This window comes from Ostrea edulis, chromosome 5 (genome assembly GCF_947568905.1).
Source record: "Ostrea edulis chromosome 5, xbOstEdul1.1, whole genome shotgun sequence".
In the NCBI taxonomy this organism is placed as follows: Eukaryota; Metazoa; Mollusca; class Bivalvia; order Ostreida; family Ostreidae; genus Ostrea; species Ostrea edulis.
This window is the reverse complement of record NC_079168.1, coordinates 3,513,938-3,530,825: the sequence shown is the minus strand read 5'-3', so window position 1 is coordinate 3,530,825 and position 16,888 is coordinate 3,513,938. Positions and strand designations below refer to the sequence as shown.

General features: G+C 34.8%; 2 protein-coding genes and 1 long non-coding RNA gene across 3 annotated transcripts in view; 2 read left to right on the top strand and 1 right to left on the bottom strand.

Annotated features, from left to right (window-relative positions):
- The window catches only part of LOC125651679 (regulator of G-protein signaling 9-binding protein-like), a 33,704-nt gene extending 30,783 nt beyond the window's left edge, over positions 1 to 2,921 (top strand). Inside the window, exon 8 of the mRNA XM_048880381.2 lies at positions 46 to 2,921. Coding sequence (XP_048736338.1) covers positions 46 to 156 — 111 coding nt within the window. The 3' untranslated portion in view covers positions 157 to 2,921. The remainder of the gene's footprint in view (positions 1 to 45) is intronic.
- On the bottom strand, positions 2,505 to 3,759 carry LOC125651681 (uncharacterized). The gene is made up of 2 exons (XR_007361321.2): positions 3,632 to 3,759; positions 2,505 to 3,550 (listed from the first exon to the last, which is right to left on the bottom strand). It is a non-coding gene; the product is annotated as an uncharacterized LOC125651681 (long non-coding RNA).
- A 1,231-nt stretch (positions 3,760 to 4,990) lies between these two features.
- Positions 4,991 to 16,888, top strand: LOC125651889 (uncharacterized). The gene is made up of 12 exons (XM_048880730.2): positions 4,991 to 5,338; positions 5,597 to 6,051; positions 6,723 to 6,872; positions 7,208 to 7,313; positions 8,316 to 8,359; positions 8,516 to 8,608; positions 8,831 to 9,031; positions 10,349 to 10,513; positions 11,163 to 11,292; positions 11,805 to 11,959; positions 12,697 to 12,799; positions 15,840 to 16,888. The coding sequence occupies exons 2-12, from the start codon at positions 5,827 to 5,829 to the stop codon at positions 15,929 to 15,931; spliced, it is 1,464 nt and encodes a 487-aa protein (XP_048736687.2). The 5' UTR covers positions 4,991 to 5,338; positions 5,597 to 5,826; the 3' UTR covers positions 15,932 to 16,888.

Sequence of the window (16,888 nt, the reverse complement as noted above, 5' to 3'; positions counted from 1 at the left end):
CCGTTTAAATTCCTGTGAAGTCAGTCCACTGCTTGTCATTTCTAGGTAGAACCGAACACCAAGAAGAAGCGGTGGCTGTGCGTGGTCATTATGACATTTGTTGCGGTGCTTCTTTCGGCGGCCATTATCGGAGTTTGCCTGGGTCTACTTAAATGACCATGCTAGTTACAACATTACAAACGTATGCCACGATAACACGTAAATCAAGAATATATATTATTTCAATGTCTGATAAACTTACTGTTATACATGTGAATTGATACCTGTTAACAATATATAGGCGGCAGTAACATTGGTGTGTAGTTTCAATTACGTCAGGAAATGTGCTATTTCCCGCGATCCCAAATACCATGTACATTTTACGTTAGGAATAATTCAGCATAGGCGTAACCGGACACCATTTTCACACTTTCATTGACGATTTCGGAATTTTCGTAGCTTCATTATGCTAAATAGCGACGTCATAAAATATAATTATTTCTCATTGTTTTGAATCAAGGTATAATTGGTAACTCTTTAATAGCAATTACATAGTAGTATCTCCCGATACTAGGGGATACCGTCTCGTATATGCCTTTGTGATTGGGGCCTTTATGTCCAACGTTAACCATTATCTACCAACTGCATAAAACGGATCTTTGGTTTTCCACCAAAAGTTCATTAGTAATATCTGCACTTCTTATGAAACATTTTCCAGATACTAGTAATCATTTTAGAATTTTGAAATCACAGACTATGACAGATTAGTAAATGGTGGAAACTCGCGCTGTTGACTATCCACATTACCGCCAATACCTAATGGTCTGTGTAGTGTGCTATATCGAGACTTGTTGTACTTACCCGAGAAATGTACTTACCATTGAAATCCTAGATTGTTTGCTTTCTTACAATTTGAATTTGATACGCGGTAATTAAAATGACATGTACATGTAGCTTCTGTGATTGACAGATGTATTATATAGTATTGTATTGTTTATTGGCTTTAAGCCTTACGGCTCATCAGCATAATACATATTCAATTACAAAGTATAAACAAAAAAGATGTATACAGTATGAAAAGTGGAGTGAATATTAGAGGATGGACATACATGAAGAGAGTTATAAGACAAGTTTGCATAAAAAAGAAACCAACAAAAACCAGCATATACATTAGACGATAGTTTGGCTAGATCGTAAGAGTAAAGCACCTTTCAAAAATTTACCCAGATTACAGATTTGTTTTCTATTATGAATTGACATCAATTGTACCAGTTTAAACATAGAAGCTTTAGAGCTGTTCCAGGTTGAATCCAGCATTCTGATAAAAATATTACATCGTAGTCAGATATGACTGTGCAAAAGTCACTGTCACATATCTTTTGCTCTAAATTTCTGTTTACATTCCATAGTAATAAACAAATCATATGCACAAACACACGGTAGACAGATGGCAATATAGACACAATTTGAATGTATTGTTAGACGCAAAAATCCCTATCTCATTTTTTAGTCAATGCAAATATGTACGCACATGTGTAGCTCTCCAAGGTTATTTACAATTCTAGGGGAATGTCCAGCTCTCGGAAATTGTAACTGTTGGCACACGGACAGTTATGCAAGTCCAAAGCATGTGGTTAGGTTAAAGTGAACTCATTGGGCCCTTTTTGCTAGTCCTGAACGGCTCGTATTATTCATGCATTCAGGGGCGGATCCAGGAATTGCGGTTACGGGGGGCGCCACTTTATGAGGCAGGGGGTCTGGGGGCGAAGCCCTGGTGGGGGGCCCAGGGTGCGAAGCCCCCGGAAGCTCCTGGATTTTACAGATTTTATAGGGCTTGAAATATGTCTCCTATTTAGTCTTTTGTACTATTTTCTATCATTTTTTATGAGGTGAAATTAATAAAATGACGCAAATTTTAAGGGTTTTTGGAAAAAATTAAGTTCTCCCAATAAAGTAATTCAAGAAATCAATAGATTTTGTCATTTATTTCTCCAGGAGTGGAAGAAATTATTGCTTCTTGCATTGTTTAGTACATTTTTCTAAACAAGATACCACGATTTACCTTAAGTTTGAAAATTTAAATCCGCCACTGGCATTTCCTAGTTCAACTTGAGAGATCTCCAAAAAGAAACATTGTATGATTCATAGTTGAAAACTCATGCTAAGTATTTGTCATATTGATATAAAATTTGTTTTTAATTTATGAATTTGGAATTTGCTATTACATTAATTGAAATGCTCGTTACGAGAAAAAGAAAAACTTTCCTGGATTCGTCTCTTATATTTCAACGCATAATGATGTAATGACATGGCAAATAACTGTAACACGCATTATGTAGTGAAATGACAAATAACTGTAACACGCATTATGTAATGAGATGACAAATAACTGTTGAAATAACTAACACGCATTATGAAATGACATGACAAATAACTGTAATACGCATTATGTAGTGAGATGACAAATAACTGTAACACGTATTATGTAGTGACAAATAACTGTAACACGCATTATGTAGTGAGATGACAAATAACTGTCACACACATTATGTAGGAGATGACAAATAACTGTCACACGCATTATGTAGGAGATGACAAATAACTGTCACACGCATTATGTAGTGAGATGACAAATAACTGTAACACGCATTATGTAGTGAGATGACAACTAACTGTCACTCCACGACATCCAACTTTATTTTATCATGATAAGAAAGATAACTCTTACTTATAGAAATACTATTGAAGTATCCCAGGGTTTCGTACTTCGTGAAAGGGTTTATTATATGTCCACTATCATTGTGTGTAATAAGATATAATTTTTCTACCATTTGTAATTAGTGGTTATGTAGAATGGCGTGGTATCTGGTATTCGTATGTACATGTATATATGTGTGTATGATTGTCATGGTAGCAACAATTAAAGTAAATGATTGAAAACCTTTGCTCGTTTCTTTGTATCTACGTGCGTGCGTTTGTGCGTGCGTAAAGTAAACCCCTGAAAGGAGAGAATGGAAACTGTATTATATTATTTCAATTCATTATTACTATTTGTCTCGTCCTCTGATTAATAAACAATCTCATAGTGCTACTTCGATGAAATATGTCGGCATTAAGTCTTTGAAAAGGCTTCGGAACGTGGGACCTTTTGACTAGATCTGGTGAAAAAGATCAGACAAATGGACCGTTTGTTCTACAGACTCCGAAGTTTGTAAAACATTTCATAATTCAGATCAATTCCTAGTCTTTAGATCTCAAATTTCTGGTCATCTTCTAGACAATATTAAACACTGAAAAACTATTTGGAGTTCACACGGACAACTCAGAACAGCGGTGGATTCAGAAATTTTCAAAGGGAGGGGGTAGTTGCGACCCAAATTTGTATCTTTTCCTCTGCAAAGGGATTGAAGATTTCAAAAATGACCAAAAAACACAACATTTTCTGCTATAAATATTCATCTAAAAAGGGGAGGGAATTGCAATTCCCACATTGCCTCCCTAAGATCCGCCACTACGCACCAATATACTTCTGTTATCAACTCAGTTTGCAGATCCATGGTTAGTGAAACATCTAAAAATTAAATAAGTAACTTTATACATTCAGGAAAACTCTTTAAACAATGTTTACATTTTACCGTCTATATATACAAACCATCGCTTCGCAATACGGGCCAATGCTTCCTCGTGCACGGCTAACCCTAATAAACGTCAAAAGCCAGCAGCAAGGATATTCCATGTTGTTCACAGTTCACCATATTCACCCCTATTTGAACAACTTGGATGGTTCACCGTGTTTGAACACGTCCAATGTCACAAATACATATTGTTACATAATAGTTTCTATCGATCCATAGCAGGGGCGGATCCAGGAATTGTGGTTACGGAGGGCGCCACTTTATGAGGCGGGGGGGGGGGGGGGGGGGGGGTCCTCCCCCCTGAAGTGAAGCTCCTGGATTTTACAGATTTTATGGGGCTTGAAATATTTCTCCTATTAAGTCATTTGTACTATTTTTTATCATTTTAATAAGATGGAATTAATAAAATGACCCAAATTTAAGGGGATTTGGAAAAAATTAAGTTCTCCCAATAAACTTCTCCCAAGAAATCATAGGATTTTGTCATTTATTTCTCCGAGAGTGGAAGAGTACCGCGATTTACCTTAAATTTGAAAATTTAAGGGGGGGGGGGGGTGCGCCGGCTGTGCCCCCTCTAAATCCGCCACTGCATGATAGGTTAATTGTTGTTTCGGGACCTAAGTTTTGAATGAATAGCAAATTACAGAAATGAGTCAAGTCCAAGTTGATTTATTTCGCTCACACCACCAGTCAGTGGTACATGAGGCACAAAAAAAAGATAATGATAAGTCGTCTTAATGAATCGTGAATAGAAATAAATATGAATAATAATAAAAAAAAAAAAAAAAATACAAGAGATGTACATACTATATTACTGTATTACTGTTATACCCTCTGGGCCCAAAATTGGAATAAACTTATCTTATCTTATCTTATCATACTATAGCTACAAACAAAGGAAAAGAAAAAGTAAGAGTTATAAGGTTATGGAGGACAGACTGCATCGTAAATCTTAGTAATGAAGAAACAGACAGAATTATTCAGATCCCTATCCCATTGATTGATAATAAAATTGGAAAGACCTCTAATAGAATTTTATGAAAATGTAAAATTTCTTTGCAGCGGAGGATTTATATATCCAAACACAATGTTTCAGCCATTGTTTCTATATATATGTGTATTCAAAAGAATTACAACAGAAGATCGCATGTATCATGAATTCTAATTCAGTATGACAGTGGTGATTTTTATGTACTGTAAAAGTGTTTTAGGCATTTTGGTAACAGTCGACAAATAAGATTTTGGCTAATGGGCCGGGGTTTAACAAACAATACTTTGTAATTACTCATCAATGACACGATCCCACGATCAAGGGGCTCTTCCTCACCGGAAAGTATTGCTATATATATTGTATTTGTGATGGTGAATTTTGTCAATATTCCGGAGAGAAATGCGTTGTATATACTACATGGATATAATGTTATTGCATAAAATTTGAAAGTGATTGATGAAAAAGTATCATGAAAGGGTGATTTTACCTCCCGAAACCCGCGACTTTTTCTAGGACGACCCTCGTGCATGTGTTTATTTGTAACATAAAACACGTACCCCCTTGTACCGTTAGTTTAAGTCACGGTTTTCACTTTATGCTTAGTTTTGAGCAAGAATGGTGATGAAAAATGTTTCAGTGCATTTTACCAAATGATTGCCTTTGACGGGGGTAAATGGAAATGTGGCGTTACCTAGGGCCTTATAATTTGCCTATATAGGCATGAAGAAGTTAGGTGAGACAGTTTACCAAATCACACGAAATAGAAATGATGCGTTTTACACTATCAGGTGCATGGACGTTTTTCATTATTTTCAAAAGTAGTGTACATCTTTTTTTTAAAAGTCAATATATATATATATATATATATATATATATATATATATATATATATATATATATCAGCATTCAAACATTAAATCATTATGGTTTAGGTTCCAAATTTCTATTTGAATATTTCTTAACATTATATTCTTTTTCTCTCTATGACAAGCTTGTATTAAAGTGTATCGTAGAGGAGCGGATCTACAAGTCCATGCGTCTATCGACAAATGCAGTATCTAAATTTAGCCCAACCGACGGTGGTTTTAAATATACGTGTACTGATTGGCTAATAAAAATAGAGGTCTGCTCTATTCATGATATAAACAAACACAGATCCTGTAAGCAACCAAATATTACGCAAAGGACCGGTTATAAAGCTCTCACAATACAATCAAGAAAATGGCCACTATTTCTGTGGATGTGTACGTAAAACTCCCCACGGGAAGAACGACCACCCTAAATCTCCTCCCCAACAGCAGCGTCAGTGCAATCAACAAGCACGTGGGGAAGGAGGAGGGCGTCCCTGACGACAGAGTGATACTAAAGTATCAAGGGAAAGTCTTAGACAGGAGGAAAACAGTCGGACAGTACGGAATAAGACCCGAAACTATTCTGAAATCTGAGGTAGGAGAAAAAAATTTAAATTGTATTTTCTAATTATATCGGTAGATCTATCCTAATTTTATTTTATTTATTCTAAAGCTAATAATATTTGTACAGTTTCTTTATATAAAACAGGCAATTTGATTTTTACAATTCAAGAGTGATAATAAAATATGATCCTATATTAAGTAGTGAAATAATAGCTATTGGAATATTGCATGTATAGTCACAGAAACTCGACATTTTAAATACCTATAATAATAAAAATTGTCTTCCCATATACGTAATATTTACAGAAGACAATTATTTTCTGCTATAGATATTTAAAACGTCGAGTTTCTGTGCATGTAGTTAATGTTCTGCATGATGATTATATTATGACAACTCTTGAGTTCAAAGTTATGTATGAAAAAGCTGTAGGATTAAGCAGCAGGCAGAGGCCAGGTTTACATAAGACTTGTATCCTGAGCTACAATATGTACAGTACATGTATATTGATACAATTAGTTACAATGGTGATATATGTATGTCACGCTACTAAATTCATTTATTTATTTTACTTTTATTTATAAATTCATTTTTTTTTTAAATTGATGTTGGTGTATCTTATATTTATCACGCATTGTAAGGGGAAAGCAGAAAATGACACACTTGTGTTTTTAGGACTAATTTAATCCGGGTATATTTCTAAGGTGGTCGTTCCGCGGACGATCCAGATATACGTCAAACTGCCGGATGGGCGCAATGTTCCAGTTAGCGTGCAGACGACAAATTCAGTCGCTTCGATATCGTCTGTTCTGGCGGAAACTGAAGATGTAGAAACATCCTCTTATAAGTACCAGGTACAATTTATATATTGTTAATTAACAGGATGCTTGAATGTATCAATAAATGACTATGTATCAAGATGGATGTCAGCTGTGTTAGTTCCTATGTGTTTAGAAAGACAATAAAACAATCGGCGAAAATCGACTTTCATATAGGGGCCTATATAAAAATAAAAACAAAAACAAAAAAATCAAAGGAAAAAACAACTTCTCAGCATCTCGTCTTTTTATGATATTTTTCAAGAACTAAAGTATGTTGCATTAAAAATTCAGATAAATACCTAGTTCTCATTATGAGTCTCTCTTTCAAAAGTTACCGGTTACAAAACACTAAATAAACATTTTTGTAGCTGAGTGGAGGCCGCGCCTTGACGGAGGACCAACCCTTGTTCGCCCAGGGTGTGGCCGAGGAGAGCACGATAGAGGCCAAGGTGAAGGCCAAAATGACGAATCTAGGTAAGCCCAGCTTCATTCTGAACTATTTCTATTTATAAACAGTGACGTAGCATTAGTCCCCCGCACCTAGAGGTTTTTCTCCCACTATGTGCTATACCTATGTTCTTAAACAGCTACATGTATTTGAAAGAAAAGAAATCACTCCAAAAAGTTTTAGAGTAAATGGAAATAGTTATATCAGAATGATCAAGAAAGGACTTTTCACGAACCATTTTGTTTAAAGTATTTAGAAAATGGCATACGTGAAATTTGCCTAGATATACAGGCCCGTACCGAGGGGGGGGGGGGGGGGGGGGGTGAGGGGGGTGCAAACGATTTTCTAAAATCCCTAGCATTTACTTTCACAGTAAGGAATATCACGAAATAAATTCAAAACATATTGCCTATGCGATGACCAATTTTAGTATGTTTCCCCTTTCATATTTATGAGTATTAAATAAGTAAATAAAAAGCAAAAATTGCATCCAGGATAGAGCATTTTTACCCTTATTTTTCTCTATTTCGCTTCTGCTTCCGGGGGCTTCGCCCCCCAGGACCCCCCACCGGGCTTCGGCCTGGACCCGCTTGGGGGCCTTAAGCGGCCCTCAAACCGCTCGCCGTAAATTTATGCACCCCCCATTGAAAAAGTCTGGGTACGGGCCTGATATACGCCATAACATGTTAGATATGTCTTTCACATTCTAAGCTGTACTGATGTTTACATTGATAGGACTGATCGACATTCTTAGTTTTAACAATATTTATTTCATAATATTCAACATTTTACAATATACATCTATAATTATGTATAATGAAGATTGGGAAACATTAGCCAAAAACACATGTATATATAGTACAAAACGGTTATATAAATTGCTAAATGGCGAGTCATTGGTGTACATGGAGGACGTTTGAACAAAAAATAAATAAATCCCAAGATTTCTGGCAGTTGTTACTTAAGTGTCCACATCCAGTGAATGTGATTAGAGTTATTTATGCTTTGTTAACAAAATATTTTTCCAGATAAATCTGAAAGGACAGAAGAAGCGTCAGAGGAAGTAAAAGACGTGAGTTGAAGTATTCAACTACTGTGACCCACTACTTCTAAACAAATGTTAAAAACTTTTCAAACGGCATTACTGTCAAAGTATATTAAGTTAATGCATCCAAAAGAACATATCTAACCATATCGTACTCACTTAAGTCCGTCTGTGCACTTGTAGGCAGTGCTATCGAGTTTCGCCACCGGAGGAAGAAACGTGGAAGTGGTATTTTCATTCGATACCACCGGCAGTATGGCCAGCTACATAGGCAGGGTAAAGTCATACACGTGTTTTGTATATTCATATCATATTTTACATTAATTTGAATTATATTCCAGAACAGAAAAACAAGGCCAGAAAGTATAATTACATGTAGGATAAATTCTATTCTATAAAAGTTGATGGTGCCTTGTTTTTAAGATCTTAAAAGTTTTTGATTTCATATTAATATATTTTGTATCAAGACAGTGAGTGACAAGTCTAAAATCATTCTAGGTTCGGGAAAACCTTGAGGGAACATGTCGCAGGCTGCTACAGGACATACCCAATATTCGTATCGGTCTGATTGCTCACGGAGACTATTGTGATCAAACAGGAAGTTACGTCATCAGACAAATAGATTTGACGTCAGATGTCAATCAGCTTGTCGATTTCGCTAACAATACACCAGGCACCGGGGGAGGGGACACGCCCGAGGTAAGCAATATTTTTAACACCAGGAACATTTTACCACCAGTGCCGATGTTTGCCAACTTTTTTCGTCACTTCCTCCTAAGGACAAGAAAGCTAATTTGAATATGTTTAATTGCGCACAGGTACCTTAAATCATGTTTAGGACATGTATTTAAGAAAGGTTTAGCGCTAGCCATGCAGAAACAGTCCTGTTTTGTTGTTGTTTCGTATTGGTGAAAAGGTGGAGATAACGAACAGTGATCAATCTCATAACTCCTATAAAGGTGGAGATAACGAACAGTGATCAATCTCATAACTCCTATAAAGGTGAAGATAACGAACAGTGATCAATCTCATAACTCCTATAAAGGTGAAGATAACAAACAGTGATCCATCTCTTAACTCCTATAAAGGTGAAGATAACAAACAGTGATCAATCTCATCACTCCTATAAAGGTGAAGATAACAAACAGTGATCAATCTCATAACTCCTATAAAGGTGGAGATAACGAACAGTGATCAATCTCATAACTCCTATAAAGGTGAAGATAACGAACAGTGATCAATCTCATAACTCCTATAAAGGTGAAGATAACGAACAGGGATCAATCTCATAACTCCTATAAAGGTGAAGATATCGAACAGTGATCAATTTCATAACTCCTATAAAGGTGAAGATAACGAACAGTGATCAATCTCATAACTCCTATCAAGGTGAAGATAACGAACAGTGATCAATCTCATTACTCCTATCAAGGTGAAGATAACGAACAGTGATCAATGTCATAACTCCTATAAAGGTGAAGATAACGAACAGTGATCAATGTCATAACTCCTATAAAAGTGAAGATAACGAACAGTGATCAATGTCATAACTCATATAAAGGTGAAGATAACGAACAGTGATCAATCTCACAACTCCTATTTAAGCAATACAAAATTAAGAGTTGGACAAACACGGACCCCTGGACACACCAGATATGTACTCGGTTGGCATGGTGATGAAATGGTTCATATAGAACATTTTGACTCAAAATATTACATATTGTTGACAAAAAAATTCAATAAAGCCCCTCCTCCCTTTGGTTAAAGTGCTTTAAAACAAGGTCATTTTTTTTCTTCACCCGGAAAAGGCGTACAAACTTAGGTCACATCCCCCTTTGAAAATTTTGTGGATCCGCCACTAGGATAGGATAAAACTAAGTCGCACACTGTGAGAAAAAACGCCAGTAATATTCACTGAAAAAAGATAAGAGCCCTTAGGCTAGTATTCATACATCAAACGGCTTGCAAATGAACCTTGCATTAAAATAGCCACTTAACAACTTTTTTTCTATATAGTGTTATGAGTGGGTGTTACACAAAGCGAAATTCTTGGACTGGTCCGAAGATTCTGCGAAAGCGTTGGTTGTCATTGGAGACGCCCCTCCTCACCCTCCCTCCTATACTGACCAACAGATAAACTGGTGGAACGAGACGGAACTACTGAAAGGAATGGGGGTCAAGGTACTATTTCATACATGTACTCTCTTAGCTCAAAGTGAGTCAAAACTTTGGAAAGTAATGCGCAAGATCGTAAATTTTTGTCCGACTTGATTTTGATGTAGGAATCTCTTTGTATGCTGTAGATTCCTTATTTTACGCGAGTATTTGATATCGCCAAATGAATCGTATTACGTCAAATCAAGAGTTCTTAAATGCATTTTAGCAGCAACAATTTCCATTTCGCGAGTTATGCCTCTCGCGAAATTACGCGATGATAAATTCCTCGTGAAAATTTAGGAATCTAAAGTTTAATCATGTGCTATGATGAGATTCTAAATCGTGTATACAGGTGGTCTTAGCGATGGTCCACTATCACCGATCGCAATTGTATACACGTAACAAAGAAGGAACATATATACACCCCGAAATGAAATTTCAATAAAAGATTTTTTCCATACATCTTTTACAATGAAACATTATAAACAACTAACACTAGCATGAATTAACAATTGATTCAACAAGTATCTATTGTAAACGCCCACATGATGTTTTGAATTTGCCTGTTTTGTTTTGTATCTTGTTTAATTGCATGCTAACTTTACACCCTGTCCCTCATAGCATGGTGTGCTGTTAATTGGTTTAATTCCTCAAATATTTATTCATATTTCAGATATATGGTGTATTGTGTAATAGATCTGAGGGAACTTCTAAATATTTTTATGAAGAGATCGCAAACCAGACCGGAGGCTGCTTTCTCCATCTAAACCATTTCAATCTCATCACAGAAATGTTCTTAGCAGGTAAGTGTGGGGTTATTCAATAGACACGATGCAGAATAACCAGTGAGTAATTCAACTATCCACTTGCCATCAATGAATGTTTGCACCCATTATTCTTCACTATAAGTAGTCTATTTACATATAAATCTAGTAATGTAAAACTTATACGGTAGATGTACCAATGTTGATGCACCAGTTGCGCATTTCGACAAATAATGTCTCTTCAGTGATGCTCAAGCCAAAATAGCAATAAACCTTTAAGAACTAAAAAGAAAAACAGAGTGCCAAAGACTGGAATAAGAAATTGATTATAGGTTGTTCTTAAGATATTTTCCATTTTAATTATCATTGGTGTTGTCACGTTAAAGAACCCTCACTGCTAAGGCCCAGAACATTACCTACAGTTGGTGATGCCTCAAAATGAATGGAAAAACTCTCGCAATGACGCAAAACAAACAAATCTATTGCCTCCGGTGTAAATGAACGTGTCGTTTCCCAGTAAATATGAGCGTTATATTTTCTATATTCCCCAGTGTGTTATAGCGAGTCCAGCGAGGGTCAGCTGGAGGCGTTCACGGAGGAATTAGAAAAAGAGGGAAAACTCACCGAGGACACAAAAGTCCTGATGAAGGAAATCGGCGAGAAAAAACCGACCGAGGACAGTGCCACGCCCAAAATAGATGTCGAAGTAAATATTTAGTGTTCACACTGCAATCGGGCTCACTTAACCTTTGAAATGGGCAAACTTAACCCACTCCAAAATAGCAAACATAAATTGTTATGCATATCAGTTCCACTTATTTCAATGTTGTCCACTACTGTGCATGTGGGGTTTAGAGATAGATTGCAGTGATGAACACAGAGATATATTGCACTAAAATAGATAGTTTGAATATACGTTCGCTTTCAAATATATGTTGCAGTAATGTATATAGAGTTTTAAGATAAGGATATATGTAAAATCATTAATTTTTTTACCTTGTGACATCGGAATAATTTCAAAATTCCTCTCTGTAAGCTTTATAGTAGCACTGCTACTTTGAAAGTGGGTTAATCTATACCAATGTGAGCACATTTCATTTAACCCACTATAGATCATAGTTTTACATCATAGTGTAAACCAGCCCAATTTATATTGTCTATCGAAACTCCTGTGTTTAAATGATAGCATGAATATTGGGATGGTTGCAATACTGCCATTGGAATTCTCCGTTTTCAATACTGCCATTGGAATTCTTTGTTTTCAATACTGCCATTGGAATTCTTTGTTTTCAATACTGCCAGTGGACATCCTTTGTTTTCAATACTGCCAGTGGATATCCATTGTAGATTTATTGCTGGCAGAAATCCGTGATTTTTTAAAGAATATTTAGTGTCACTGTGGTTTCATTATAGCTATATAATTACTGACATTCTGCCCTACAGAAAAAGCACGACTTTGATTGGTGGGATGTGGAAAAGAGTAGCAACAACAGACCGCTATATAAGTATGACGCGGAGACAGACGAGTGGTCGGATAATCATTCCGGTAAGAAAACAGAGTACACTATTATACATCATATATATCACCGGTAATAGAACCGTAAACTCTTACATATCATAGAATATCACCGGTAATAAAACCGTAAACTCTTACATATCATAGAATATCACCGGTAATAAAACCGTAAACTCCTACATAATTATAGAATAGCACCGGTAATAAAACCGTAAACTCCTACATAATTATAATATATCACCGGTAATAGAACCGTAAACTCTTACATATCATAGAATATCACCGGTAATAAAACCGTAAACTCTTACATATCATAGAATATCACCGGTAATAAAACCGTAAACTCTTACATATCATAGAATATCACCGGTAATAAAACCGTAAACTCCTACATAATTATAATATATCACCGGTAATAGAACCGTAAACTCTTACATATCATAGAATATCACCGGTAATAAAACCGTAAACTCTTACATATCATAGAATATCACTGGTAATAAAACCGTAAACTATTACATATCATAGAATATCACCGGTAATAGAACCGTAAACTCTTACATATCATAGAATATCACCGGTAATAGAACCGTAAACTCTTACATATCATAGAATATCACCGGTAATAGAACCGTAAACTCTTACATATCATAGAATATCACCGGTAATAGAACCGTAAACTCTTACATATCATAGAATATCACTGGTAATAGAACCGTAAACTCTTACATATCATAGAATATCACCGGTAATAGAACCGTAAACTCTTACATAATTATAATATATCACCGGTAATAGAACCGTAAACTCTTACATATCATAGAATATCACCGGTAATAGAACCGTAAACTCTTATATATTATAGAATATCACCGGTAATAAAACCGTGAACTCTTATATATTATAGAATATCACCGGTAATAAAACCGTAAACTCTTATATATTATAGAATATCACCGGTAATAAAACCGTAAACCTCTACATATTATAATATATCACCAGTAATAAAACCGTAAACTCTTACATATCATAGAATATCACCGGTAATAGAACCGTAAACTCTTATATATTATAGAATATCACCGGTAATAAAACCGTAAACCTCTACATATTATAATATATCACCAGTAATAAAACCGTAAACTCTTACATATCATAGAATATCACCGGTAATAGAACCGTAAACTCTTACATATCATAGAATATCACCGGTAATAAAACCGTAAACTCCTACATAATTATAATATATCACCGGTAATAGAACCGTAAACTCCTACATATTATAGAATATCACCGGTAATAAAACCGTAAACTCCTACATATTATAGAATATCACCGGTAATAAAACTGTAAACCTCTACATATTATAGAATATCACCGGTAATAGAACTGTAAACTCCTACATATCATAGAATATCACCGGTAATAAAACCGTAAACTCTTACATATCATAGAATATCACCGGTAATAGAACCGTAAACTCTTACATATCATAGAATATCACCGGTAATAGAACTGTAAACTCTTACATATCATAGAATATCACCGGTAATAAAACCGTAAACTCTTACATATCATAGAATATCACCGGTAATAGAACCGTAAACTCTTACATATCATAGAATATCACCGGTAATAAAACCGTAAACTCTTACATATCATAGAATATCACCGGTAATAAAACCGTAAACTCCTACATAATTATAATATATCACCGGTAATAGAACCGTAAACTCTTACATAATTATAATATATCACCGGTAATAAAACCGTAAACTCTTACATATTATAGAATATCACCGGTAATAAAACCGTAAACTCCTACATAATTATAGAATAGCACCGGTAATAAAACCGTAAACTCCTACATAATTATAATATATCACCGGTAATAAAACCGTAAACTCCTACATAATTATAATATATCACCGGTAATAAAACCGTAAACTCTTACATATTATAGAATATCACCGGTAATAGAACCGTAAACTCTTACATATCATAGAATATCACCGGTAATAAAACCGTAAACTCCTACATATCATAGAATATCACCGGTAATAGAACCGTAAACTCTTACATATCATAGAATATCACCGGTAATAAAACCGTAAACTCTTACATATCATAGAATATCACCGGTAATAGAACCGTAAACTATTACATAATTATAATATATCACCGGTAATAAAACCGTAAACTCCTACATAATTATAATATATCACCGGTAATAAAACTGTAAACTCCTACATATTATAGAATATCACCGGTAATAAAACCGTAAACTCCTACATATTATAGAATATCACCGGTAATAAAACTGTAAACCTCTACATATTATAGAATATTACCGGTAATAAAACCGTAAACTCCTACATATTTATAGAATATCACCGGTAATAAAACCGTAAACTCCTACATAATTATAGAATATCACCGGTAATAAAACTGTAAACCTCTACATATTATAGAATATCACCGGTAATAAAACTGCAAACTCCTAAATACTATAGAATATCACCGGTAATAAAACCGTAAACCTCTACATATTATAATATATCACCGGTAATAAAACTGTAAACTCCTACATATTATAATATATCACCGGTAATAAAACCGTAAACTCCTACATATTATAATATATCACCGGAAATAAAACTGCAAACTCCTAAATACTATAGAATATCACCGGCAATAAAACCGTAAACTCCTACATCTTATAGAATATCACCGGTAAGAAAAAAGGAAACTCCTACATATTATAGAATATCACCGGTAAGAAAAAAGGAAACTACGACATAATGATATACATAATGTAACTTGATATATATAATATTAGTTTGATTAGGTCACCTTAGGACTTTTCAAACTACATGTAGTTATATTTAGTTAAAAGAGATATAAAATTATGTTACGAATCGTGAATTCATTTCTTTTTATAGTTTAAAAAATAAACCAAACACATTAATGTATTGAAATATGGTAACTGGTAATAAATGCCTGTACATGAAACGTTTTCTTTATGTACTAAGTAAATACGCATTTATATATGGCCATCATTTTATTTCAGACAGTGGGAATTCAACCTCATATAAGTACACACCACCGACAACAACGGACAAAAGAAAACAGAAGAAAAAAACTGGGTGTGAAATCATGTAATCCGGATTTAGATATATATTGAGACTCTAATGGCAATTTTAATACGCCCATGCTGGCAACCGCCGCCTTTTCAAAGAAATCTGATTTCTTGTTTCAAGATGATTCCCAATCGAATAAGGAGGATGACGTCACTACAGGCGATATTTCTGGAAAGACCACGTGATACACTAGACCTATAACTCATTCGCTTTACGTATACAGTCTTCGTTGTACTGATAAAGTCCTACTAACTAAACTACATACAAGATGGACTGCAAAAGTTACTATAAATAGTTCTCATTACTGTATATACGTACAAGATGGACTGTTACTGTAAATAGTTCTACTGTATAAACACGATGACAAGGATGTGAGCTGTACTGGAAAGTAATAACTGAAATACGAGATGAATAGAAAGAATTTAATTTCGCTTCAAGACGGATAGAAAAATTAACTTTATTTCAATATTTAAATACATTCGTATGTATGTTAACTTTGAAAGCTGTTCAGTTGAATATTTGTGTTTTGTGCAAATTGTAAGATACAATTCATTCTTCTCTATGTTATAGTGAGATTAAAATGAAACACGTGTTGTTCTGTAAGATACAATTCATTCTTCTCTATGTTATAGTGAGATTAAAATGAAACACGTGTTGTTCTGTAAGATACAATTCATTCTTCTCTATGTTATAGTGAGATTAAAATGAAACACGTGTTGTTCTGTAAGATACAATTCATTCTTCTCTATGTTATAGTGAGATTAAAATGAAACACGTGTTGTTCTGTAAGATACAATTCATTCTTCTCTATGTTATAGTGAGATTAAAATGAAACACGTGTTGTTCTGTAAGATACAATTCATTCTTCTCTATGTTATAGTGAGATTAAAATGAAACACGTGTTGTTCTGTAAGATACAATTCATTCTTCTCTATGTTATAGTGAGATTAAAATGAAACACGTGTTGTTCTGACCCGTC